A 26,652-nucleotide genomic window follows, 5' to 3' on the forward strand; every position below is an offset into this window, starting at 1 on the left:
CACTTAAATTCTCTTTTTCCTAAATGCAGCCTCTTTACTGATGAGAGAGCGCTGCAGAAGAGAGATTAAGGCAAAGCCATTACGCATGAAATGATTCATAGCTCATGGAACAGGTGAAAAAGAAGGAGAGAAAATAAAACTTTATCATCTTCTCTGATGTTTCTTGGTTTATCTGAGAGCAGATCAGACAGCAGCAGACTGTGCACTGACTGTCTCATTGAAACACATGGGAGTGCGCAGATGCACGCGGATAAGATGGAGTGGATCGTCAGCGATCTGTTACTTATAAAGAAAAAAAAAGCTCAGGAACACGTCTGTATAAACCTCCAATGTGAGTTATTTGTCTATTCTTTTATATAGAGATGTTCACATTTAATATCAAAATATCACACAAACAATTTTGACACAATCTTTTATTATTTTTCGTTTTTCCATTTTTAAAACCAGGACAGAAAATCGTGGTTTTTCTGTTTTTCGTTCTCGTTTTTTAGAAACATCTACCGGTGTCTCAAACCAAGTAGGTGGTTGGAACATAGCAACTGGGACAGCTCCATCACTGCAGTAGGGTTTACGCTTCTGTACTTCGTACAATATTCCACGAAGAAGAAACTTCCACTTTGCTTTTCTCGAAATTGTGAGATCCTGATCTCGTAATTATGAGAAAAGATCTCGTGATTACGAGATCTTTTCTCGTAATTACGAGATCAGGATGTTGTAATTACGAGACAAGGTGTCTATTTTTTTTTTATCCAGTGAATGCAATGCGCTTCCGTACCAGGTGCGTCCCCAGTGGGTTTTCTCAGAACTGGGTTTGGGTCCACTTTTCAGGTAGGTACTTTTCACAGTTTTTTACGGGCTGTTTTTCGGGGGAATTGGGCCTGTTTTTAACCTCTCACCAAATGGGCCGTAACTCCACAGGGCCCCGAAACGTCTATGGTGCGTCTGTGAGCATCCCCAGTGGGTTTTCTCAGAACCGGGTATGGGGTCCAATATTCGGAAAAACACTGTTTTTTGCGGGCTGTTTTTTGGGGGAAATTAGGCCACCTCTTGTGGTTATTTGGAATAGATGCAGGCAGTCTGCTCTGACAGTCCAGTTCTTCATGCCTGCCAGAGATGACTTTTATTGTGAAGGGCACAGCGCTGTCAGGCTTAAAAGCTCCGCCCACAAACAAAATAGAAGAAAGTGGAATTTTCATTCTTTTGTGTGAAAACAAAACTTACCAAAAAAAAAAAAAAAAAAAAAAAACCCGGTCCATTTCTCATTTTTTTTCTCTTCCTTGCGCAAAACACAAAAATTAAAAAACAGCTTGATTTCTTGTTTCTGCTTGTGTCTTTTATACTAGGAAACAGAGTGATAAAACGTACCTTCGTAATAATGTTCCCAGTTTGCAAGATGTTGAACATTGTTGTACTTTCCTTTTTTTGTTTGTTGCTTTTTTTTCTAAAGCTTGTTTTATTGATGCGAGACATTTTTCTTGTATCTCTGTATAATAGATCTTTTTTTCCTACCTTAAAAAACGCCGGAAAAATAAATGTATCTGAAACACAGAAAAACGACGCTATTAATGGGGACCTTGAAGGCACCATGCCGTCATATTCCTGCGACCCACGTGTGTCTGCAGCGGGACGTGGAGATGGAGGGACAACAATTTCATGAAATGGGACTAGATGACCGTCTCTTGAAGGTAACCGGTTAGTAGAACTCCCGATAATTGTTTATCAGACATTTCATTAAACGCCGGATCACAAGCTGGAGACTGATAAACGAGTTTAGGCGAAGAAAAGTCGAAATAAACACGGAGGTAGTGTAAGGCCACGTTAGCCCCCGTTAGTCTCTGAAAGTGTCTCCATTCAGCTTTATTGTGGGAGAAAGTTTGGATTTGATTATTTAACTTTACTGATAGATACCTGTGACCTCCCAGTGACCCCCGGTTGTCATTTTAGGAGGTTTTTACCATGTCTGCTCAATCGGTGGTAGAGAGTAAAGGTTACTCAACAGACCTCCACATACAACTACACTTAAGACAACAGCACAGAAAGGCTCAATTACAAATCTGATAACGGACATAATCAAATTGAATTATCAAGTATCATTCACAAATACAAACAGAAATAGTTACAGGTTATGTAATGAAAGACTTAAACAACTGAAGACTTGAACAACAAAGCAGACAAACATAAACGTCTAATAAAATCAAAACAGGAAGACAAATGAACTATGTGAAGGTAGGAAACATAGCAATAATCTGTGAGTCTTCTGGTGTAATAATTATACCACCAATGAGAAAAGTAGGCATTAAAGTTTCAGATTTCAGCAATGTTTCTGACATGGTGAAATAGATACTAGTTAAAACGGGAGTTAAACCAATTACTCTTAAAACAACTCAATTTGTTTGGTGAGACAGAAGTGTATAAATGTATGTCACAGCTTTAAAATAATCATTGAAAACAAGAGATAAGATTGTTGACAAGCTAAAGCATGACCAGAGTAGGTTAACAGGCTGCAGAATGCCTCCTTTCGTATTGAGGGTGGAAATCCCCAGGCGGCTCAATGACCCCATGTTGCCGAAACATAATTCTTATCCTCATAATAGAGAATGTTTTTCTTTTAATGCTGGTATGAAATCGGGGCAGTATTTGTACCAGCTGATATCAAAGCTGAGGTATTGGGACATAAATTGGCACATTCCTAGTATGAAATTAATGGAAGAACTGAAAAATGCAGGAATATGTAATTATTCATTGCTTGATTTGATCCCTCAAAGATGAAAATGTTTTTTGATTCTTTCAATGTCAAATCACAAATTTACAGACAGTGACTGAACAAACAACATTTATTTTAATAACAACTTACAAAAAACACACATTTTTGTGCTTGAACAAACCAGCTAATTTTTCTGATACCCTTTAATATTTTAAACTTGAACTTTTTGACAGTAACTTGTTTAATGTAACTTGTATGACGGTGCCCATGACTCTTCATGTAGTCCTGAGTGTGCTACAGCTGCTTTTCTTCATTTTGTTATAAGAGTGACTCTTGATTTAAGTCCCCTTTTAACGCTATCCAACATTCCCCTGCCTCCTTTAGCTGTAAGACACTCTCAACTTCCTTTGTTATCAATAAACTTCTGTTAACATTCCCCTCATCCATGTTTTATTTGTGCCGTTGCATGTCATCATTAAATATTAATGAAGTGAGTCAAATAAGGAGGAAAGCTATTGAGAGAGACTTGATTTTATCAATTAAAATATCTGTTTACAGTATATTTAGTTCCAGCATATTGATAACTATATCACACAGGTCAGGAGGATAACTATTAATTTGCATCTCAGTGGACCTGTGACATTTTAACACCTATGAAACAAGAGTGTTTGTATCCTTTCTTTACTTTTTTCTTTTCTTTTATGGTGATGTAGGCGGTTGCGGATCTGGGTTGGTCCCGGCCCACTCTGATTCAGGAGAAGGCCATCCCTCTGGCTCTAGAGGGGAAAGACCTTCTGGCACGAGCCCGCACCGGATCAGGGAAGACAGCTGCTTATGCTGTTCCTGTCATTCAGCGAATCCTGACCTCCAAACAAGTGAGGAGGAAGCAGTGAAAAGAGGAAACATTGCAGAGAGCAAATGTTTTTAAAACAGTCCTTCATTCTGTCCTCATGATCTCTCCAGTTGAGTTTGTGTTGTTTTTTGTTTTTTTTTAGAGTGTTCGAGAGCAGGATGTGAGGGCTCTGATTCTGGTACCAACCAAAGAGTTGGGTCAGCAAGTCCAGGCAATGATCAGACAGCTGACAGCTTTCTGCTCGAGGGACGTTCGCGTGGCTGATATCTCCGGGAAAGTTGACCTGTCAGCACAGAGGTCAGTGTGGTCAACATGTTCTGAGCTACACTAAGACACAAAGTGTCAAATATTAGAGGTTTTACCTGGTGTGCACGAACAGGCCGATCTTGATGGAGAAGCCTGATGTGGTTGTTGGGACGCCGTCTCGTGTGCTTGCCCACCTGACGGCCCAGAACCTGGTCCTGCACTCATCGCTGGAGATGCTGGTGGTAGATGAGGCTGACCTGCTGTTCTCTTTTGGCTTTGAGGCTGATCTGAAGAACCTGCTGTGGTAAGAAACCATGTCTGATTGTTTCCGTTTCTTTTTAGACCTAATTCTACTACAGATCTGCGCATAGAGGATATTTAAAGTTGCTTTTCAAAAAAAAGAGGAGAGTTCATTTCCTTTTTTCTAATATAGGATGATCGCATAGTAAAAAGGGGAGAAGTGCAAATACCAGTGTACATTTTACTAACAGAAATTATGGGGGTAGTGCTCGTCCACACCCCATTTTTTCATGACAAAGACAAGCTGAAATATACGGAAGCGCATTGCATTCACTGGATACAAAAAAATAGACATCAGGATCTCATAATTACAAGATAAGGTGTCTCTTTTTTTTAATGCAGTGAATGCAATGCGCTTCCGTAGAAATACTTCACTGACTAAAAATAAAACAGCTGCTAAATAAACACTAACGGGTGGTTTGTGGTTCTCGCTCTTTAATGATTGGGCTCTGTTGTATTAGAAGGTTTTGGCCACAAGGGGGCAAAGTAACAAAGAAGGATGACTGACTCTGACATTACTTCAAGTCCTGTTTTAGTGTTAACCATAGCTGTGTCCCAATTCATGGTCTGCAGCTCATGAAGGCTGAGGCCTTTGTAGCCTGTGTAGACCCCAAAGGCCAAACTGAATTAAGATGGTCTGGTCTACAGAGCATTTCCTGTTTGTCACCCACGACGTTGCATGGCACCGCCCTCACCTGTCAGGCTTGCATTTCTTTTCTTACACACATAAACCAAAAACTTCACATTTAAAACAGAATGTTAGTTAGTAGTTGCACATATTTTTTTTTAAAACTTTGCTTTATTATTATCATTATTTTTTAAATTATTATTATTTTCTTTATTGATAGACTATAGAACCACCATTTACATGAGAGTTAAGCAACAACGTACATTTTCAACATTTGAACAAGTGCTGGGGATGATTGATTAAAAAAAGGATAAAATGTAAGCTGTTTTAGTTTTAATTGCTTTTATAGAATACTGAATCGATTTAATGTATTTTTGAATTACTTGTAAAAATGGTAATAAAATGGTTTTTTCCCCCAGATACTTACTTTTCTGAACATAGAACTTTTCCATAACAAGATTTATAAAGAAGAACTGTTTTTTTCTCAGTGTATTACTTAAAAAGAGTCCAAACAAAACATTTTTCTATCGCAAAACAAAATCTTCTTTAATGTTTTAGAAATACAATCACATAATTGCCAGAAATCCTTCACATCCAGATAAAACGGGACTCCGCCCAATGGATCTTGGGGTATGTTAGGCTAAGAATGATACACCGGGTCCGTTGTTAGGCTAAGAATGTTGTATGTTACGCTAAGAATGATACACTGTTGTATGTTGTATGTTAGGCTAAGAATGATACATCGAATCCGTCCTTTGTGTCACCCGAAAAGGAGGCCAGATTTGTCGGCCGCATCAGCTGCATTTTGGAGGAGCCTTTGAAATGGGACAGCCTCTGACGCTCTGCTGTGATGTAATCAGTCTCCAAATTCAGCCTTCGTAGGCTGCAGCTTATGTGTGCAAACTTGGTTGTTTTCTAACTTTAGCATTAGTTAATTCACGTTTAGTGTTTTAGTAGAAGAACCCTGTTAAGTTGAGCTCTGAGAAATAAAACAAGAGAACAAACTTGGTTGTGATGCTGTTAGTGAATAGATTTAATGTGATTTTTTTTAATTATTCACAGCAGAAAAATAAGAAAAATGTCACTTTTTACTTTGTATTTTATCAGTTTTTCATTTCCTCCATTCTGTCATTTAGTCATCTTCCGAAGATCTACCAGTCCTTCCTAATGTCGGCTACTTTCACCGAGGATGTTCAGGCCCTGAAGGAGCTGCTTCTCCACAACCCAGTAATAAAAAGACCCCTTTGTTCACCAAAGTCTCTTCCTCAGAAGAAAACAGACAGAACAGTAAATGTCTGGTTTTTATACCTGCGTTTGTGCATCCTCTCAGGTGATCCTGAAGCTGCAGGGCTCTCAGCTGCCCAACAGCAGCCAGCTGCAGCAGTACAGCATCAGGTGTGAGGAGGAGGACAAGTTCCTGCTGATCTACACGCTGTTGCAGCTGCGGCTGGTTCAGGGGAAGACGCTGGTGTTTGTGGGCGCTGTGGAGCGAAGCTACAGACTCAAACTGTTCCTGGAGCAGTTTGGGATTCCTGCCTGTGTGCTCAACTCAGAGCTACCCGTCCAGTCCAGGTCAGACCTCATCTGCTGGTTTTCAACATTTACAGTCAGAACCGTGTGTGTGTGTGTGTGTGTGTGTGTGTGTGTGTGTGTGTGTGTGTGTGTGTGTGTGTGTGTGTGTGTGTGTGTGTCTGGCCCTCATTCATTTTACATTGAGGTCAGGTGATCATTCTGTCGTCATGTGTTTGTGTCTCTCTGCTGCAGGTGTCACATCATCACTCAGTTCAATCAGGGATTTTACGACTACATCATCGCCACCGACGAACAGAGCTTAGCTGACCCCACTGCGGCTCCACAGACATCTGCAGGCAAGGGGAAGAAGAAGAAAAGCACAGAGAGAGGAGGAAAGTGAGTCAGATGAAATTTTAAACTCCACCTGTCTCTGTCTGTCTGCGTTGATGTTAATGTGGAAACGATGTCTTAAAGGAACAAAGACAAAGAGTACGGAGTCTCCAGAGGAGTGGACTTCCAAAACGTATCAAATGTCCTTAACTTTGATTTCCCCCTGACTGTGGAGTCCTACATCCATCGGGTTGGAAGGTGAGTTTCTATTTCTTCTCAGCTTCACTTCTTCTATCCCTTTGTTTATTTCAGCTACAACGATTGTTTTCTTTTGTTGTAGAACGGCAAGAGCAGATAATCCTGGCACCGCTCTGTCCTTCATCTCTCACACCGAGCTGGATCTGCTCTCTGAGGTGCAGGAGGCTCTGACAGGAGGTAGCAAAAGTTCTTCTTGGTCAGCTTTGTTCTCTCCAAAGTGAGATGTTTTGCACTAGTATCTATTTAATAGGTTTGTGTACATATTTAGTCTAATATGAAGTTTTTTTTCTGTTCAGAGAACTCAGAGTCTGCCCTGAAACCGTACCAGTTTAAGATGGAGGAGATTGAAGGCTTCAGGTACAGGTGCAGGGTAAGTTTCCTCCTTAATATCTCTTCCTCCATGTTTATCTTTACTGTTGATCGTAAAAAGTCAAAAACACAATGGAGTTGCTTTACTGTTCTTTTAAACTTGTTTTTCCTTCTTATAATCACCATGGCTTCTCTTGGTGTGAAGGATGCAATGCGTTCAGTGACCAAACAGGCTGTGAGGGAGGCCAGACTGAAGGAGATCAAACAGGAGCTGCTCAACTCAGAGAAGCTAAAGGTCAGTGACCATCAATCAGTCTTTATTTATGAATCCCTAAATCACAACAAATGTCATCTCAGGACGCTTTCCAAAAACCTGGGCAGGTCTAGATATTTTTGTCCATGCAGCGTGGATTCTTCTCAGACTCAATGTTTCTGCCCTCAATCTCAGACTTACTTTGACGATAACCCCAGAGATCTTCAGCTGCTAAGACACGACAAAGACCTCCATCCCGCTGTCGTCAAACCCCACCTGAAGAACGTCCCTGAGTACCTCAGTAAGACTCAAAAACACACATTCACACACAGAATGTACTTTTTGACAAGAAGCACCAGGAATTTTTAGGTTATTGTGGCCCTTTGTTGTCCAGTGCAGTCCTATGAAGATTATGCACACCAGGCCAGTGATGTATAGATAAAAAATAAAATATATTATTGTACACCACTAGACCAGTAGAGGGCAGTAAGAAAGAGACAAGGTTATGTATTAAAAAATTATGTGACCCACCAAGTTGGCTTTGCTGGTTTTGATCGTGACTTATTGATGACAGATGGACCAGTGTTTTGGCTTAAAAAGCGACCCTGATTGAGGACTTTCAGCGGGGTGCATCCTTCTCCAACATAATTAGATCACCTTGAAATACTTATCCAATGAGGAGATTTGGTACATTTGAATCAAAAACTAAACTGGGATGCATTTCCAAGGACTTCCTTTGTGTTTCAACAGCTGTTGTAAACTGGTTATCCACTGACATGTTCAGCTGAAGGTCTCCAGGTTACAGGGTCACTTTTTAAACTGTAACACTGGGAGCTGACAGATAAATTCAAACTATTAGGCTCAAAGAAGACTGTTGTTTAAGAGTTACTAAACCAAGTCTGTCACAGCTGGGGGTCATCTTATTTTTGACAGAGGGAGGGGGAAATAAAAACACTGTGGCTACTCCACCAATCAGAGACATTCAGCTTGCAATTTGAGTTTCAGGCAGTTTCATGGGATCCATCAGGAGTTATTCATTATTTTCTGCCTGTCTTTAGTTCCAGAGACTCTGAGGGGAACAGTAAATCCTCTGTTGGGACGGAAGAAGAGGAAGAGGATTGTAAAAGCAAAGCCAGAGGGAGTGATGAAGAGCAGCTTCAAGGTGAGTCTTGGGGAACCATGACAGAGGTCATCATTGAGTTAGAAGTAATGACTTTCAACTTGGAAAAGTGGGTCAGGCCATCAGGACAACTTTGCTTATTAAGTTATCCCAGTTTAGTCTAGAATTTTTTTCTGATGTTCTTCAGCTAAACTTTTTAATTATTTGGATGATTTGTGGATAAATAATTGAAATAGTTAGTGGTTGTAACTCTGTGTTCCTCTTTCAATCTTCAAACAGGCCCATCTCTTAATGTTTTTATTCTGTCTCCCTTGTAGAAGAACATCCGTGGGAAGAACCCTCTGAGGAGCTTCAGGTACAGTGGGGGGAGGAACAGGAACAAAAAAGGTCAAACAGGAAAGTCATAGCTGCTGTACCGGCTGTGCAGAGACTCTCCAGGAAGAAACTTTTTCTTCCTATTAATGACCCAAACAGGAAACATACGAACTGAGTGGACTCTGGATTAAACGGGCTGTCAAAAATAAATGGACCACGGACTGAACAGAGTTTAAGTCTGAACGATCAATCCAGGGAAATGAAAAAGACTACAGTTTGAAATCCAAACATTTCCCTCCACAAGTAGGCATAGCTGTGAGAAGAAAACAGAATCTAAAATGTCTTTTTTCTAATGTGTTTTCTTGAATTTCAACATTTATTAAATAAAAACCTTGCCTTCAAAAACTCAAGAATTAAGGGTTTATTTTCTAGTACAAAAAAAAATTCCTACCTTTTTTAACATTTTTTGGGGTGCTGCATTGATTTTGGCGCCCCTTGTGGACAGAGGTTTCCTGCTTATCTCTTCGCGGATTTTGTCCTGTCAGTGTTGGTGTTTCCTGTCTGTCTTTTGACAGACACTTTCAGATTTTTCAGAGATGGAAAACTTCATTTCTTTCAATGTGTTTCCACCAAGAGACAACCTTCAGTCTTAAAAGTACTGCAGTTCCTCAAGTGGCCGTTTGAGGCTGACTGCTTAAGCACTAGAAACCACATACACACTAGTGCTGCACGATTTGGGGAAAAGGTGCGATTTGCGATTAGGTGGACAATATTGCAATTGCGATTGTGCTTGCGATTTAATAAAAAAAGTTGTCATGATGAGTCTACAGACCTGCTTGGTTATCATGGAGAAAAATCTGAATTGCATGTGCTGACATTGCGATTGCGGTAATCGTGCAGCCCTAATACACACCCATTCACAAAGCAGGTCTTGACAGCAATCAGCCTCTATACTTGTACCAGGGAGTTCCTCATGACATGTGAAAGCACCAAAAGCCCCATTTCCACCAAGCAGTACGGTTTGGATCAGCACGGTTTGATACGGGTTGGCTTGGGTGAGCCTGATCCTGTTTGTGTTTCCACAGCAAACTGTGCCCCCTTGTGGTAGGCAGCGCGTAAGCTGGATGCCGACAGCTGCATCAGTAACATAATAGCATGATGCCATAGCAGTGCGACACAGTGTATCCCGCTAATAAATCCAATGAAGAAGAAAAACGCGACACAGTAAACTATAAGAAACATCGAGCAATTTGTCTTCTTTGTGATTCCCATGTGGCTCTTTGTTACAAAGTATAATTAAGTTTTGTTTTTTTCGCACGGTAAGTGATGATTCTTCGACCAATCAATGGTCTGCAGTGTTGTAGCTCCACCTTCCAAGAGCGAATCAGTTTAGTCTGGCATTCCTATGAAAGGGTCTTAGAAAGTGGGACAGCTCCTCTCGGTCATTTGGGGATCTGGCCTGGGATTAGTCAGTGGAAGTGCCGTAAAATGCTTGCTGTGCCCGAGACAAACCGAACTGAACCGCTTGGTGGAAACAGGGCTAAAGTTAGCTGCTGTTTCATGATGGAGGATTATGGCCTCATTAAGGACAAATAAAACAGCAAAGGCAATTTAAACTCAACAGCTGAGGACAAATAGCAATTGCAGAATTGGTGAGTAGCTGACCCATCGTGAAAACGGACTCGGAGTTTTTTTTCATGACAAAGTGCTCCTGTGCTAAAAGATTGGACCTTCAGTTAAAAATGAAACCTAAATTAAAGTTTGGCTTGAAATGCTCTGCAATTCATGTTTTAGTTCAAAGAGCTGGCTGCTCTTTCCCTTCCAAAAACACCCACTGACTAAAAATAAAGTAAAAACATCAAATGGTAAAAAAACTAACTGGCTTTACTCATAAGTTTACAAGTTTATTGTCTTAATTGTACAACTTTAATCTCTGAGTATCATGTGGTTTTCTTTGGTGGTTTGAATATTCAGTCATACATGGTAAGCCCAACTGATCCCAACTAATAACTAATGTGACACCATGTGAAGCCCAGGAATCAGCATACACTTTTTCACAACTCATTAAACTTGTGAGTTTGCCCATAAAAAGCACAGCTGACCTGACTAATAGGTGGGTCTAGCTTTTCAACACCACCTCTGTTGATGGACTTCAAAACTCTGTATCAGAAACGAATGGGTGATGTCACTGAGGCTTCGTCTATATAGAAGACAGTCTGTTTTTTACTCATAGTAACTCGCTACTTAGCCAGCACTGACTCCAAACATTAAGCATTACACAGAGAAGTAATCTGTTTGTACTTATGGTCTAGTTTGCTTTTTTGGGGAAGGGGAAGCGTTACCAATTTCAGTCTTTTTGTCACCAGTTTAAACTCCTCACAGGATCTTTGAGTGAATAAATCCCCTGATCAGATGCAGAAACAAACACAGACTGAAGGAACCTAGAAAATAACTTCATTTAATCGATGCATTCAGCTGAACAATCAGATCAGTTTAACTACGGTCATCAATCCCAACGTTAACCATCCATACATTTAATGCATGACGTGTGCTCTATGTGAAGTATTGAGTGTGTTTTTATTTTACATAAGGCTGTTTTACTTTGTCCTGAACCGTCTCTGCTCAGCAGAAACTTCATAAACCATCTGTGAGAATCTTCAGAGCTGTTGGATCAGACTGGAGGGGTCAGTGAGGGTCTTTGTGGCAGATGTAGATGTCTGGTCACTGAGTGTCGGGATCAGTCGATGGAGAATTCAAAAGGATAGTCCTGAGTGGGCCCTGATTCAAAGTTGATGCTATCAAATGGGTTCTCAGTAGACCAGCTGTCCACAGGAAACCAGGAGTCGTACCAGGAAGTGGTCGTCTCTGTTTTTGGTATCGTCGTTGGCGCTGCTGTTGTTGTTGTCGTAGTCGCTGTCGTTGTTGAAGTGATGCTGAATTCACCTCGTAGTCTCATTTGCCGCAGCCTTCGTAGACGTAGAATCCTGAGCCGCCGGAGGCGCTCTGCTCTCTGAGCGGCGGCATGCCAGTCTATAGTGGTGACAACCACGCTGGCTGGGGTTGTTTTCACCACGGTCACTTTGGGGACCAATCGAATGGGGCGGTTTCCGTTCTGCGCCATGATCTGCCGGATGCGGTCCCAGTTGGATTTGGCTAAAGTGAAGCTGCAGGGAGTGGCTCCAGAGTCATAGCCCACCATGCACAGTCTGGTCTGAGGGGTGTAGCCCTCAGCTTTGGCGGTCACTCGATACTCTCCAGGATTCAGCAGACGCCAGTAATCACCACCTTGAGCTGAGGAAGGGGACCGAGATTTAAGGGGGTCATTTCAGGAGGTTAACACTAATCATGTGACCAACGTTATCAAAAATCACAGACCATTTAATCCTGAACAGCAGCTGACTTACCCGTCCTGACATCGTGCCGTATGCCCTCCACAGTTATGGTGGCGTTAGCCAGAGGATTTCCCTCCACGTCTCTCACCACACCTTTAATCCCTCGATTTACCTGCAGAGGACAGTCTAGTAATATTAAATCTAGGGATTGGGTGATTTCTCCCCCAGACTCTGAATTGCCGTAGATTTGAGTGAATCAACAGTTGTTTGTCTCAGAATCTGGGGGAGAAACTCGGTCAGTACATACAGCTTATTTACAATAAAGGAAGAATATCAGATGAGAAATAGAAACCACACATAAATAGGAAATAAAAAGTTGTACCAATCTCTAGACTAAAGCTCTGATTTCAGGTGATCTTGGTGTAATCCGGGTCAGTGCAGATAGTCTCAAGCTGTCAATGATGACAGCTTGACTAGTGACCTGGCAAGGGTGTACTTGTATCCTGCCCAATGCTGGCCTTCCCTTGATCCCACATGGGAAGGTGGTTCGGATTATTGATAAATTAAAAAATACGAAAGGTAGCAGCAAAAAATTGTTTCTTTAAAGATAAACATTGAACCTGGACTCTGTATCCTTGTCAGCTCTTACCTGTTCAATGAAGGACAGCAAAGCCTCGCGGTTGTTCTCCCACTCGAGGGGAAGTTCGCTCTCATGAGGAAACTTGTCACAGCCCAAGAAGATGGAGAGCTCAAAGCAGTTTGTGTGCAGGTAGCTGAAGTCATTCATACCTGTGGAGAAAGTCACCAAAGAGAGGATTAAAAATAACAATTAGTTCATAACCTCAGGCTTCAGGATAATGATATCCAATTGGACTTTGGGGCTGTTGCTATCATTTTATGCCTAGGAGCTACTTTTCTGTCCTCCTTCTTGTCCACGTTTTCCTAAATAGGCCAACTAAATACCAACAGTGGCTTGTAAAGGATAAATGAATCATTTGACGTCCTTCTGTCCTGACTCACTTCCCACCACTGGTTTCCAGCTGGCTCTGTTGGCGATGCCCTGCCCCCCAGTGACATCATCACCATGGCAGGAGCCGCGGTATGTCTCCGTCATGGTCAGATGGCTGTGAGCATACGACATGGCCAGCCATCGAAACATGGCGTCGTCAGGCGTCTCCCTCAGAGCTCCCTCATTCTGCCGCTGAATGCGAGCCCACGTCTCCTCGTTCATCTCAGCATTCGCTCTCCAGCGCCGGCTCTCTGTTAGCTGAACCCAAAACAAACTTCATTATTTTTATTTCATTCATTGAGGTAAATAAGCCTTTAGTCTCACAGCAGCCTTACAGAAATGGGCGGACGCTGCATGTCAAAAGGGTAGGCGACTAGTTTTTCCCCTCCTTGCAGATTGGCTCCCAACACAAATGGCGTGCGCTCCATCCAGGAGATGATGGCTCTGGTCTCTGTAGCAAGCTGCAGGAGCAGGAAAAAGTTGAGAGCATAAACTGTGTGTATGAAGTGGTAGAAAGATGACTGGTGTTGGAAACAAACTCACAGAGCCATTGAGGGAGTTTTCAGGGAGGGGGATGTGATGGTTGGGTACCACACGAGGGACCCAGCCTCGGTCCTCGGCTCCCCACAGAATGCTGTTCAGGTCTGGGAAGTTCTCAAAGATGTCATAACCTTCTTCAGTCCAGTGGCCCAGCGCCCAGTTCCCCATCTCTGAGCCCTAAAAGACAAGATGTTTCATGTACCGATCAGTTTTTTTTCTGTCAGTTTGTTTTGTTCCCGGTTCATAGTCCCTGACATCTTCCTGTTGTGTATTTATATCTTCCTTTTTAATTTTTAAAGCTCCTGTGAGGAGTTTCCCTAAACCCCACCCTTCATCAGTCAGCTGTAGTCATACCCACATCTGCACAACTCTTTACCCAGTTTCTGAGAACAGAACACCAGTGTTTGGCCTTAAGTTTGAATGTTTCGTACCATCTCGAAGGCAAGCTCATAAGCATCTGGGTTAAGTGAAGGCACCAGGTGAATTCTCACTCCATCCACCAGACGGCGCACTCTGGGGTTTTCATCGTTGTACTCTTTGCAGATAAACTGCATGAGGAGGAGAAGAAGCTCTCGACCCAGAGCTTCATTACCATGAAGTCCGGCTGTGTACCGAAACTCTGGTTCACCTGTCAGTTAGACAAAAGAAAGAAAACAGGAGTCTAAACTATTAACACGAGAAATTAAAAGAACATCTCCTATTTGTACTTTTAGCTGTCAGCTTCTTGCCTGTCTCATGCTCTCCGGGGTTGTCTGAGATCTCCATGGCGTACATCTTCAGGCCCTGAGCACTTTTTCCGATGTTGTATATCCTGGTGATGTTTGGGCACTCTTCGTTTATCACCTTCATCATCTGTAAACCAACAACATGGAGAGACATGTCAGTCATATTTATCTCCACAGGGCTATCAGAGCCATTTGTGTCTCATCAATCAGACCTGTCTCATCTCCTTGTAGTTGTGGTGTCTGAAGTCCAGGTCATCTGAGGGGTTGACCTCGTTCTCACTCTGATAGCTGCCTGAAAGAAACAACGCTCTGGATCATTCTTTCCTTACGTATTATTAAAAGATTGAGTACAATGGAGATGACCCTACATCTGCTTGTCTCTTATTAATTCATTTGAAAAAGGCAGCAAGCTACAGTCTTAGCTTTGTAATCTGGCCCCTTAACCTGATTTTGCCCTCTGTCCTCAGAGATAGCATCTTAAAACTGGGGAAAAAAAGAGTTTTAAGACAAATCCTCTGCAGGAGGATTTGTGTCTAAGTGGGGATGGGTATTGAATTAGGTACTTTTAAAGGTACCGACCGAATTCTGTCAAAAATACTGGTACCTATTCACAGAAAATTGAAAGGTACCATGTAAGGGTACCAAAACACATCTGGCAGTGAGGGGTTGGAAGAGTAGGTGAGTTTTCATGCTGGGCATGAACACAGCATTGCAACTTTATATACTGAAGAATAGATATGTTGATTTGACAAAAGTTGAGATTTTATTATCAAACAAATTGATATTTGTTGCCGCTTAAACACAAAAAAAGTACCGAAAATTGGTACCGTTGTGTTAGAAAACCGATTGCAAGGTACCGGCATCAGTACCGTATCGTTTCAAATGTGAAAGGTACCCATCCCTAGGTCTAAGTAAGCTAGTCTCTCTTGAAGTTTTGGTGCAGACTGAAGGAGTTGGATGACGATACTTCAGCTTTTAAATGCTTTGACCAGGGACTTTCTGTCCTGTGATCCAGAATATGTTGATGTCTTCAAAGTTTTGTACATAATTTTTTTCCAACATTGCTGTTGCTAGTATCACTGGGACATTCTTTCAAAAGAGATTTTCAATCTCAGAGAGGTTTTCCTGGTTCAAGAAATTGTAGAAATATCAGATAAAAGTTCACAGATATCAAAAGATTAAAATGACACCTGATTGCTTAAAGTCTTTCAATGGGATAAAAAAAATGTCTGTGCTAAGTTTCTTAAAATAAGAGTTTATTATTAATGCAAGAAACTAAACAAATACATTTTTCTTACCTCATTGGCATATTTTTTACTCAATTTTTTAATGCACTAAAATAAGACATTTTATAAAACTTTCAGGTGATTGTGGCTCATTAAGTCTAGACATAAATATTTGCTTAGATTTCAGTTTTAGCAGTGCTGGTCCTGCAGGTTGTTGGTAATGGTGGAAAAACTCAGCAGCTTTCATGGGTCAGAGTTATGTAATGCATGTTTTAACTCTGAGGTTATTCAGTTCGTGTTGTGAAACACACTTTCGTTGGATAACACTTTTCTTGCTCAGATTTTGGCAAAAGTTCGGATGCTGTGAATCTCTGCTTTAAAGGAATGAGAGCTCAGGGAGGCTTCAGAAACCTGTGAAACGCTGAAATCTGAGGAATAAATCTAGGCTCAGACTCTATCTGTGCTGCCTGGTGTTGTTTCTTTGTCGTACTCACTTGGCAGCTGACAGGCAAGGATCTCCACTCTCATGCACAAGCTGCCGTTCCAGCTCTGAGGCAGGATGCGGATGTAGCGTGCGACCACAGGCGCAGAGAACTGACTCATCACTGGCGTGTCTTTGTCCACATTCCCGTAAAACAACTGCAGAGAGGATCAGATAAACAAAGAGTCAGTCATCACCGCTTCATGTCTTATTGTTGAACTTTAATTCTTCAAAGCTCCTGGTACCCATTCGGCGTAGCCGTCATGCAGTGTTGTCCAGTCCCGACTGTCGTTACTGAAGGCCACGTAGTACGAGGACACGAAATCCTCTCTGGAAAGACGATGGGAGTCAAGTCTCCATTTGATTTGTCTAAAGAAGCATTAATGGACGTATTTCATAAAGCAGAGCTTACACTGTATCTGAGTTTCTCCCCTGAGTGATGACTCCCGTGAACTCCACCTCCCGGCGAGCGTCCACCTCAAACCAGTGGTTAGTCTCCTCTGGCTCTGCACACCACGCTCCTCCGTACAGGTCCTCTTCATTATCTGAGCCCTGCAGAACAAAAAAGCTGCGTTATACCTTTAAGCTAGATTCCTGATGTTTCCTGGTTGAAGATGAGTGTTTACCTGCATGTTGAGGCGTCCTCTCTGAGCCGTGAAGCCATGATGGGACTGAGAGGAGGCCAGCAGCTGGTCCTCTTCCACCCGGTGAGACTCCAGACCCAGAGGAGGACACTCTGAGGGACAGAAAAGAAAAACAGGATCTAGAAAGTTTCTGATTCCAGAGCAGCAAAGCTGTAAGCATGTTTGTGTTTCAGACTTGTGGAAACATTTCAACAAACTCGGTTCTCATCTTACTTTTCGGTTCAACGGGCACGGCCATCTGCCTCAGCCTCTCCTCCTCCTCTTCCTCCCACTGCTTCCTCAGCCGCTCAGCTTCACAGTGTAACGACAAAACAATATGTCAGACATGTTTTTCTTTACATGGACTCTGCTTTCCAATCGACCGCCGCCACACAAAATCTTTCCATATGTGCTGATACAGTGGACCTGGTTCCCCCTGGAGTGAAATGTGGGTCAGATGAGTCTGCAGGAGTTAATTTCTTCATGCTGTTTGGATCCAGAAAAGATTTCTGGGACTTCTAATTTGACTGAAGTGAGAATGCCAAAATGTTGAGTAACACTTGAGCAGATGGTTATCAAACACTGCTCTCTGGCTGTGTTTGAGATCATTTTAACATCGTCCAGCTGGACTCGGAGCCTCATACAAAAATCCACTGAGGGACTCTGATCAGAGCAGCTGTTAGAGAGTCTTCCTCTCTGCTCCCATTTTACCGCCTACGAGACCCATTATTCTCATTACTGTTGGTTATAAACAAACACTTAAGCACTTGTGGGACAGATTGGCTGTTATTGGGTTTCTGTTTTTGTTCTATGTTAGTGGAATTTAATCTGTAAAAGTCTCTGCATGAGCTCTACATGAGATCTTTACAGGATCTACATGAGACCTTCAGTCTTCATAAGACTTGTTGGAATGATGAAGTTATCACATCGGGATTTCCCAACTGCTTCAGACACTGAAGGGTTGGGCCTCAAACACCAAGGTCTGCCCATAGCTCTGACTGAAAGAGGGCTGTCCAATCAGAGTGAAGGGGGTTTTTGGAGTGGGGAGCCTTAAAGAGACTAAAGTGAGACTAGGTGTTTTCTAAAACACCAGTGGAATAAATAGAGGTTTATTTGAGCTGTAAACCATGTAAAGACACTACAGGAGCACCAGAGGGACGGAATAAAGACTACAAAAAACACAGTGACCCCTTTTTAAAGTGAATTTATCCGTCATCCTTAAACTGAGCAAGAGAAAAATAAAAACCTTTTTCTGCTTTTTCTTTCCTCGCTCTCTCTTCTTCCTCTTCTTGTTTCTTTGCAGCCACTGCAAAGAAATAATCAGACACAGAAAACAACTCATCCTGATGCCACAAACAAACTGAAGCTTGTGTGTGTGGTAGAAATCATTGTGACTCACGGTCAGCGTAGTCATATTCTTCATACCACGGGCCAACATACGGGACGACAGTGGTTTCCTCTGAAAAAGAGTCACAAAAAAGACATTTAACCACACAAGTCCTGTCGAATTGGTATTTGCGACTATGGGTTAGCATATAAAAGTATTTTTTTTGGCAAAACTTCGATTTCCAATCATGTCTTCTGGTAAAGAACAGACACGTTTTAGAAGCGAGGGTACCTGGAATGTACATGATGACCTCTGTGGTTGTAGCTTCTTTTCTTGGGTATCCTCCAGGCACTGTGGAGACATCAGCTCACATTCAACTTAATAGCTCCAATAAAGCATCATGAAAAAACTGCACAGCAGCATTTTTATCAGCACAGAGGTCCAGAAACATCAGAGAGGAAATATATCTGCAGAGTAAAAACCTGGGAAACAGTAGACAGGAGCATTTAAGGTTAAGTCTCTGCCTTAGTCTTCTGTCTGTATTTACTTGTAGGTCCATTAACTGAATAAATCTCTTTCATGGAGTTTAGCAGTTCCCTGAAATTGGAAGCTTTCACATCCTTCCCAGCATAATCTTTCACCACTCTGATGGTAACCTGCTGGAACGTCTGAGCTCTGTCATAAAAAGCGTCATTAAACTTTTGGCTTCACTGAGTCCATGTTAAGTAGACACAGAAGTCTGACTCAGGCTGACTGAGAGAGTCAGTCACTTGTCTGAAAGAGACAAGTCAGCATGCTACAAATGAGAAGAGATGTGTTTTCAAGCATACAATGTATGTAAGGGATAGTTCCCCCATGGACCCTAACACCACACATCTGATGCATGAAAAGTCTGCAAGACTTCAGAGCTTAGGGTTTAGGCTAGAGAAGGAGATAGAGCCTCTGTCCCTGCTGCCTCATTCCGGCTGTAGTGTTGTTTTACTAAATACGGGTTCATATCTGGTCAACCTAAACCCTGTAAAATGTCTCTTCAGCCATAAAATGGTCTTGAATCAGATTTTAGGATTTTCTCTGTTAGTGGTGTGGTCTCTTGGTAGTTTCTAAAAGCAGAGGTCAGGCTGAAAAAGCCTTTAGTTCTTCTGGGACGTCATCTTTATTTAATGATGCCTCGATGCTGGAAGAACAACAGATTTTACAGCTGCACACCAGAAACATGGAGAACATCTGCAGGAGCTGTTTCCCATAACATACCTTCCTCTGATGGAGGAAAAATATGATGAAAGTAAGGCCATTTTTCAGTTTTCGCTGTTTAGTCAGTTTCTCACTGTTTGGTCATGATATTTTATCCCAAAGGGTTTAATCACTATGATCCATCCACATTTCAAGCTGTTATTAAAACACAGCTCTCTGCTATTTGTGACCTTCAGTTCATGTGGCCTGTTGTTGTCTACCTAAAGTCCCATAAAGACAACAATAATCAGACCAGTGATGTATGGAGAATGAATAAAAGTAATTGCACTACACCACCAGACCAGTAGAGGGCAGTAAAACAACAAAGGAGAAGTTCATTCTGCAAAGAGGACACCATAGAAGCTTTAGTTTTAGAGGCTTCATTTTCAATGGGATGCATCCTTCCCAGATATCTTCATATTATCATGAAACACTTATCTGATGAGGAGATTTGGATATTTGAATCAAAAACTAAACTAGGATGCTTTCCCGAGGACTTATTGTGTTTCAACAGCTGATGTAAATAGATATCCACTGATACGTTCAGCTGAAGGTCTCCAGTTTACGGGGTCGCTCACAGAGACACATTCACACCAACAGGCTCCCAAAGTTCCCAGACCTCTTGCATTTATTACTTCAAAATTCTGTCATTAACAAAAACTAGTGACTCACCCAGGTCTGGTTCAACAGGCTCCACCCAAGTATCAGGACTCTTTGGGGTCACAGGTCGAAATACTGCAAAGAGATTGAAAAACTTGAACTTAGATGTCTCTTAAAGCCATGAAAAGACAGGAGAAAGCTTTAAATATTCAAGATAAAATGCTGAATTGCAATTAAATATGTTGAATACATTTTGTATTTTGGGGTAAATGCACTATAGACATAAGAGGTTTAAACATCTTACTAAGACATCAAATAGCCCATGCTCCATTTCCATCAGTCTCATTCAGAGTTTGATTCAACAACTGAATGAAATCCTTGAATTTGAAGAATACATACATGTGTCCCAGCCGAGCTCAATCATCAGCCTCTCCTCTTCCTCCTCCAGAGACGTGCGCTTGGTGTCTGTTTGCTCTTTGGTGCCTGACTGGACTGTAGTGTCTGGTTGGGCTGTGGTTGTTGTCTTTGGTCTCTTGGTGGCTTTGGGCGCCTTGGGCTTCTTTGTTGGCTTTGGTGGTTTGGGCTTTTTGGTGGGCTTCGGGGCTTTTGGCTTCTTTGTCGGCTTTGGGCCTTTCTGCTTTTTTGCTTTGGCTTCTTTCTCTGCTGCTTTCTTTGCTCTGGCTTCAGAGAGGCGATAAAACAAAGGAGCAGTTACTCATGTAAATACGATGTGTGTTTATGAAGAGTTTGTGTCATAAAGCAGCTGTTTAGGCTCTTTAATAGGGCTGTATGGACTTTTTCAGCCAAATGTTTCTCTGTACTTTGTCTTTATGTGTCTGTTAGCATGAATGCTTTTCCAGATAGCTTCATTCAAAACCAATTAAAACAGAAACGTAGACACACACTGAGGCCATAACACGTAAAGCAGCTGGACCTGGTTCTGAAAGAGGACTCCGACTCCTCTTTGGTTGGTTTTGGTCTGAAGTCAAACAAAAACAACACTGGAGCCAAAATCTAATGACATCCCCAGACAGCTGCTCCTCCAACAGTGCAAATGTTGCTCTGTATATGATGGACAAACTATAGTATATATAGAAGAGCTCACAAAGTATCTGAAGATCTGAAACAAAAAGAAGGTCAGCAAAATGTTTCACTGCTGGGAGCTGGAGTAGACCCAAAATCATACCAACATAATCAAACAATGGTTTGTTGTGAAACAAAATATTTTAAAGTGCATCCAAAGCAAATGTCCGACAGAGATGTAAACAAATGGGTGAATGTGGGCGACCTCTGAACGTCTTCTCTCAAACAATCTGATCTGCAATCAGCCCAGTATTCCTGAACGCCCCCCTGAGTCTCTAATGAGATGCTGTGTTTAACCCTAAAAGTATGAAATCACAGGTTTCATGAACTGAACATTACAGAGGAGAAATCTTCAAAGAGTTTTCATCCACCTTCGTTATGCAACAATCTCCAGACACAGAGGGCGGCTTGTTTTCCTCTGCTAGACATGTTTCCTGATTTTCCACCAGTCCTTAAACACAACACGGCTATGAGAGCCACTCCATTACTCACCTGCTGTGTACCTGGCAGACACTTTCTAACACTGTCAGTCATCTGAGGTTGGCTGAAATAACATTACACGCTTCGAAAAAGCAAGAATTAAGCAGGTGAAAAACTCCTTTCCCTAGATTTGCTGTCAGAACCAAACGGCAGTCTTTCAAAGTTATGTTATTTTTTACAGTTCTGTTGCCTTAAATCTGTGTTTTGATGCAAGTTTTTTTTTTCTTTATTCAATGGAACATAAAACTTTCACATTCTTGTTGGCTAAGAATTAAGTTTGAGTGAACTTGTGTTTAGCTTAGTTTAGCATTAAGAATAGAAAAAGATGGAGAAAGCTACCATTAGTTAAAAAAAAGAAAAAAAAACTAAAAACAGAAACACACCTGTCATGTCCTAAGAGTTATGCCATATTTCTAATTAAGAGGACAGAAGATTATCTTAACCCTGTGGTTGGATAAAATCAGGACAAGGTCAGCCTAGCTTAGCATTAACCCCAGCATAATTTTTTACATCGTTTCTTGCTGGAGTCACAAAATCCCAGCTATACAGCAACCCAGTGTAAGCAGGCCCCAGGAGTCTTGGGTTCACTCCATGTTATCACTTAGATAAAAGACAGACAACATGACCACTCTTTAAAAGTGAAGCCAGAACTTGAGCTCCCTGAAGAGCTGATTTCTACAGAGCATCTTTCTCTAAATACTCAACACGTCATCACCCACTGATAAACCTTAACAGGTCACACATTGTTCTAAAACTGTTTATACCCATTGCTGGTTTATATGTATGTGAACAGAAGTAGTGCCTAAGTCCAAAACTATGGAAATACTCCTTTAATGGGAGCTTAACGTTTGGGGTTTAGGAGGAAAAGAGCCAAACAACAACTTAAACAGCTACACAGAAAAAGGAGATCAATCCAGCACTGACTAGCTCCAAGTTGTCTGTGCAGAAAAAAAACAGAGACTTCGAACTTAAATATGACCGTGACACAGATCTGATGAAAATGTTGCAGACTCAGCAGACTCTTCCCAAACAAAGTTTTAAAGACATGAGAAACCGTTTCAGCTCCAGGTTTGGTTAATTATGGCCTTTTATGTAACTGAAATCAGCCACACGAGAGGCTCCGGCTGCTCTGGTTTGTGGTTTTGCTTCATGCAGCGGAAAGTGAACATCAGTCAGAGCTGATGCATGAGTGCTACTGAAAGTAGGTCCCCTCGTAAATCCCGTCTGCTCACTTATGGAAAAAATCGTAGTGGAAATATTTTTGCAGCTCGGACTTTGTGTTTTTTCACAGATGTGTCTGTTTAGTGGACAGAAGTGAGGCGCAGACAGACGCCACACTCCTTGTACTCTCTGATCATTGTGTTTGATAAAACAAGCTGCTGAGAGTTTTTACAGTTCACTCCACAACCTGGACTCCTGGCAGGGAGAGCAGGTCATGGGAGCAGCACTGCAGTCAGGCTGCCAAGAAAATGTCAGACCTCCAGCTGGATGTTTCTGCTCCGTCATCCCTGAATCACTCAGAGATTTTCTATCCAAACAAAACCCAAAAGTCTTCTGGTGTCCTGGTTTTGGACATGCAAGTCATCCGGTGAACAAACAATGCTTTGATTGTATGGTTAAAAACACTGAGTGCGTAAAAAAGACTGAGTGTCCTGAATCCAGAGTTCATTTCTCAAAATTTTTTATGCTTTACCATTTTGCTCAAGCTCAAATGATAAGAAGTGATAAGTGTTAACAGAACTTATGTGACTTAAATAAGCCCAAAACTGCTTTTCAGTTGTGTATTCTGTCTCTTTTTTTAACTTTAATTACTTAGAAATGGCTAACCCAAACTTAAAGAGGGGGTATCTTGCTTTCTCAGTCTTAATTCTGTTCCTTTGGTGCCCCCATAGTAGCTTTGCATTATTTACAGTTACAAAAATCGCATATGTTTTCCCTATGGAGCTTTAGAAAACCTTATTTCAGACTCTGTCTGAATGCTACATTTCGGCTGCTGTCCCCGTTAAACAGACCCCTTTCCTTCTCATTAGCCAGTCCTCTGGAGGACCTCTAGGGGTGGAGCTATGGGCAGGCCATAGTGTTTGAGGAGGGTAACCCCTCTTTAAAGCTCAGATTAACATCAAGTGTTAACAGGTTTAGTTAGATATATGGAATGAATGAACCGATGTACAGATACAAACTGTAAGAAGTTTGAAACCTGGGGCACTAGTTGACTTATATTTACTGACTTTTCCTTTCCATATGACAGAAAAACAGACTGAATGACTTGTTTAAGTCTAGGCTGAAGCTTTCAGACAGCCGAGGCCACTTGCTGAGACATTTTCCATTTCTGTTGGTGGATACTTTCCCTAATTTCAATCTAAATCAACATCTACCCTTTTTTTTTACTGCTTTCACCCTTTCTTTTGAGAGAGTTGGCTGAGGCGCTTGGTAAATCATCAGAAACTGAGTTGTTTCTGGAGAGAAATGGAGACAGTCAGAGTTCTTCAGATAACAGAGTTTAAACGGAGTGTTTTCCTGCCTCAGAGATTGATTGCAGCCTTTCCCGTCTGTGTACCATAAGAGTCTTGGCTGCTTAGAGCTTAGAGAGGAGGAAAGGTCAGAAAATATCATATTTAAACCTGCAGATTTATGCCTCACACTAAAACAAATTTGATGGGTCAACTTAAAACTTATGGGCTGAAGCAGACCTTTAAATATAGGCTTCGGGAAACCCTGGAGCTTGAGTTTTAAACTACCCTTTTAGTTTAACTTAGTGCTAAGTGTTCGTAAAGCAAAAGCTAAGGGCTGCTTAAACACTGGAGCTGAAACAAACTAAAGGAATCTGAATTTTGATGTACCCTTAAGTTCCTCTTAAAGGTTCTTTTGCCACTTGAAGTTCCTGGAGCAATGACTATTTGGTGCCCAAAACACTAACCAATCTAAACTCTAGAGCCTCAGTTTCTTGGTTCTCGTAAGTGTCTTTTTAAGGTTTGTTTGCCACTTAGTGTTCTTAAAACAAAGGTTAAAGGTCACCTTCAAAAATCCGCCAATTAGTACCTTGGACCAGAGGCTAATGAGTGTCCAGGAAACAGCTGCTCAATGGTAGCCAATTTTAAAGTCACTGTTTGGACTCTCTTAGTGGTGTTAAGCTAGTCTCACCTTTATATACCTGTCTGTTCATGATCCAACATTTTAAATGAGATTATCAGCAACAAAAATTTGTTATTTATGAATATTATATCTCAGTATTTATGGGCGGGACGGATTTTCAACAGGGAAATCAAGTCCAATCCCTCAAGCTACTGACATGTCTCAATGTAGTAACATGAAACAGATAGTCTGCTCACCTTCTGGACACTTAACTACAAACTGAGTTTACAAAGTTTGATCATTTTCATGTTTTAAACAATAGCAATACATAACTAAAAAAGGGAAAAGTAGTCTCTAACAAAGAAAAGTAGAGTTATTTAAGAAGATCTGTTCTCCAAAACAAACGCACACCTTGGCAAGAGTCACGTCTTTAGCACAGTGGGTGGTGGTGCTCATGGGAAACGGAGTCTTCATCCCAAAAAAAACACTACCAAACAGAAAGTCCTCACAGTGCCTTTAAAGAGCTGCCTAATGCTGCCTTTACAAAACAAGAAATGATGTTCCTCCTTTAACAAAAAAAAAAAAAAAAAAAAAAAAAAAAAAACAGAAACCGGGTTTTTACTTCAGATGGGTGTTTCCTTCTGGCAGTAGAAAGTCTGACTTTTAATGAAGAGAAGGAGGAGAGAGTAGGGAAAGTCAAACCAGTGACCGCTGTTACAAGGAGTGCAGCCTCTGGGGCACGATGGGGCACTCTGGCACTTTGATTTCCATGTTTTTGGTTAAACTTCATGCACACCAGTCTCTAAAGATGGAGGGAAACGTGTGTGTCAAACTCGATTAACTAAAAGCATCTGTCTTCATTAACCACAGTTTCCTGCTTTAAAGCTCTGCACTGAACACACAGGACCACACTCAGACTTGCAGCCTGCAGATGTTATTAACTCTAGGGCACCTGAGGATCTCTCACTGGTCTATTATGTGCTCAATTTCCTATATGCATTTAAAAATATAATTAAATGCTCAGTTTTATACCTCTCATCATATAAAAATGTTGAAAAAAAATACCAAGCTATCCTTAACAGATTTGAATGAATTTATCTGGTCAAATGTAATTGCAAGTGATCAACTAACCTGCCAGTCATAAAGGGCATGTTTTGTTTTATAATCACACTAATGTCTTCAATCTAACAGAAAAAAAACCAGATCAAATGAGTAAATTTGGGCACATGAAAAGTCAAATTAACCTTTTCTAACTGTGTTTGTTTGAGTCCGGACTCACCTGCCTCGATTTCCTCAGGTGTTTTCTTCTTCTTTGGTTTCGTCTGCTCCTCTACTTCAGCAGGCTCATCTGACATTTCAACCCCCGCCTCGTCCTCTCTCTGCCTTCTGTCAGTCTTCACTGCTTCTCTGGTTTCTCTCACCTGAAGTTTGTCGTCCTTCACATCATCTTCAGTGCAGACCAGAGCACAGCTCAGACCGAGAGCCAGCAGGACCACCAACACCTCGGTCCTCATTTCTCCAGTTAGAGCAGAGCACAGCACAGACTAAAACAGCTCCAGGAAACTCAGAATCTGACAAAACCAGATGTTAAATAACTTTGCTTGAACATTTGACCTGCAGATGCACAGATTCAGCCGTCTGAGGTCTCCAGACTTTGAGGTCCTGTTTAAAAAATCTTTAAAGTAGAAAGAGAGAACAAAAGGATGAGCCTGTGGAGGTCTGGAGGACTTCCTCCTCTCTGGTGTGCAGTCAGTGTGCAGAGGAGGAGAAAATGTTGCGAGCTGAAGTTTTAAAGCAGCCTCATGGTCGAGTGGAGGAAATTCATCTGTCTGGATTTTCTCCAGCAGAGCAGAGCAGCACACCTCCCTGCCTCTTCAGCTCCCTCCTCCTCTTCCTCTCTCATACACTCCACAGGCACATCTCTCCCTCCAGGCCCTTCACCCCCTTTTCCCCTCACCCATCTCTAAGCAGAGGGGAGGAGCATCTGCCACATGTGACATTCCTACAGAGGAGGAAACAAAACACAGAGAGACGGATCATTAAAGACAGAAGGTTTGATCGGGTTTGTAGCTGTTTGAAAGAACAAGGACGTGACT

The 26,652-nt window shown here is 41.7% G+C and overlaps 2 protein-coding genes across 2 annotated transcripts; one reads left to right on the forward strand and one right to left on the reverse strand.

The window, feature by feature from the left end:
- The first annotated feature begins 1,582 nt into the window (after window positions 1-1,582).
- Window positions 1,583-9,220, forward strand: ddx56 (DEAD (Asp-Glu-Ala-Asp) box helicase 56). Its single transcript, XM_074690453.1, has 14 exons — window positions 1,583-1,685; window positions 3,418-3,579; window positions 3,700-3,854; window positions 3,937-4,107; window positions 5,868-5,958; window positions 6,062-6,303; window positions 6,496-6,639; window positions 6,718-6,831; window positions 6,914-7,008; window positions 7,128-7,201; window positions 7,346-7,435; window positions 7,589-7,694; window positions 8,452-8,555; window positions 8,831-9,220. Exons 1-14 carry the CDS (start codon window positions 1,635-1,637, stop codon window positions 8,918-8,920), a joined length of 1,689 nt encoding a protein of 562 aa, XP_074546554.1. The 5' UTR covers window positions 1,583-1,634; the 3' UTR covers window positions 8,921-9,220.
- Window positions 9,221-11,325: 2,105 nt separating this feature from the next.
- Window positions 11,326-26,376, reverse strand: aebp1a (AE binding protein 1a). Its single transcript, XM_074691114.1, has 20 exons — window positions 25,836-26,376; window positions 20,321-20,602; window positions 19,994-20,056; window positions 18,383-18,442; window positions 18,164-18,223; window positions 18,011-18,070; window positions 16,999-17,076; window positions 16,768-16,877; window positions 16,554-16,693; window positions 16,387-16,471; window positions 16,155-16,299; window positions 14,647-14,726; window positions 14,438-14,561; window positions 14,141-14,337; window positions 13,713-13,886; window positions 13,505-13,630; window positions 13,181-13,427; window positions 12,810-12,949; window positions 12,233-12,332; window positions 11,326-12,119 (listed from the first exon to the last, which is right to left on the reverse strand). The coding sequence occupies exons 1-20, from the start codon at window positions 26,068-26,070 to the stop codon at window positions 11,566-11,568; spliced, it is 3,060 nt and encodes a 1,019-aa protein (XP_074547215.1). The 5' UTR covers window positions 26,071-26,376; the 3' UTR covers window positions 11,326-11,565.
- Window positions 26,377-26,652: the final 276 nt, after the last annotated feature.

The sequence above is a fragment of the Halichoeres trimaculatus genome, unplaced genomic scaffold (assembly GCF_033239565.1).
Source record: "Halichoeres trimaculatus isolate MK-OKI-2021-1 unplaced genomic scaffold, fHalTri1.1 fHalTri1_scaffold_16, whole genome shotgun sequence".
NCBI classification, from domain to species: Eukaryota; Metazoa; Chordata; class Actinopteri; order Labriformes; family Labridae; genus Halichoeres; species Halichoeres trimaculatus.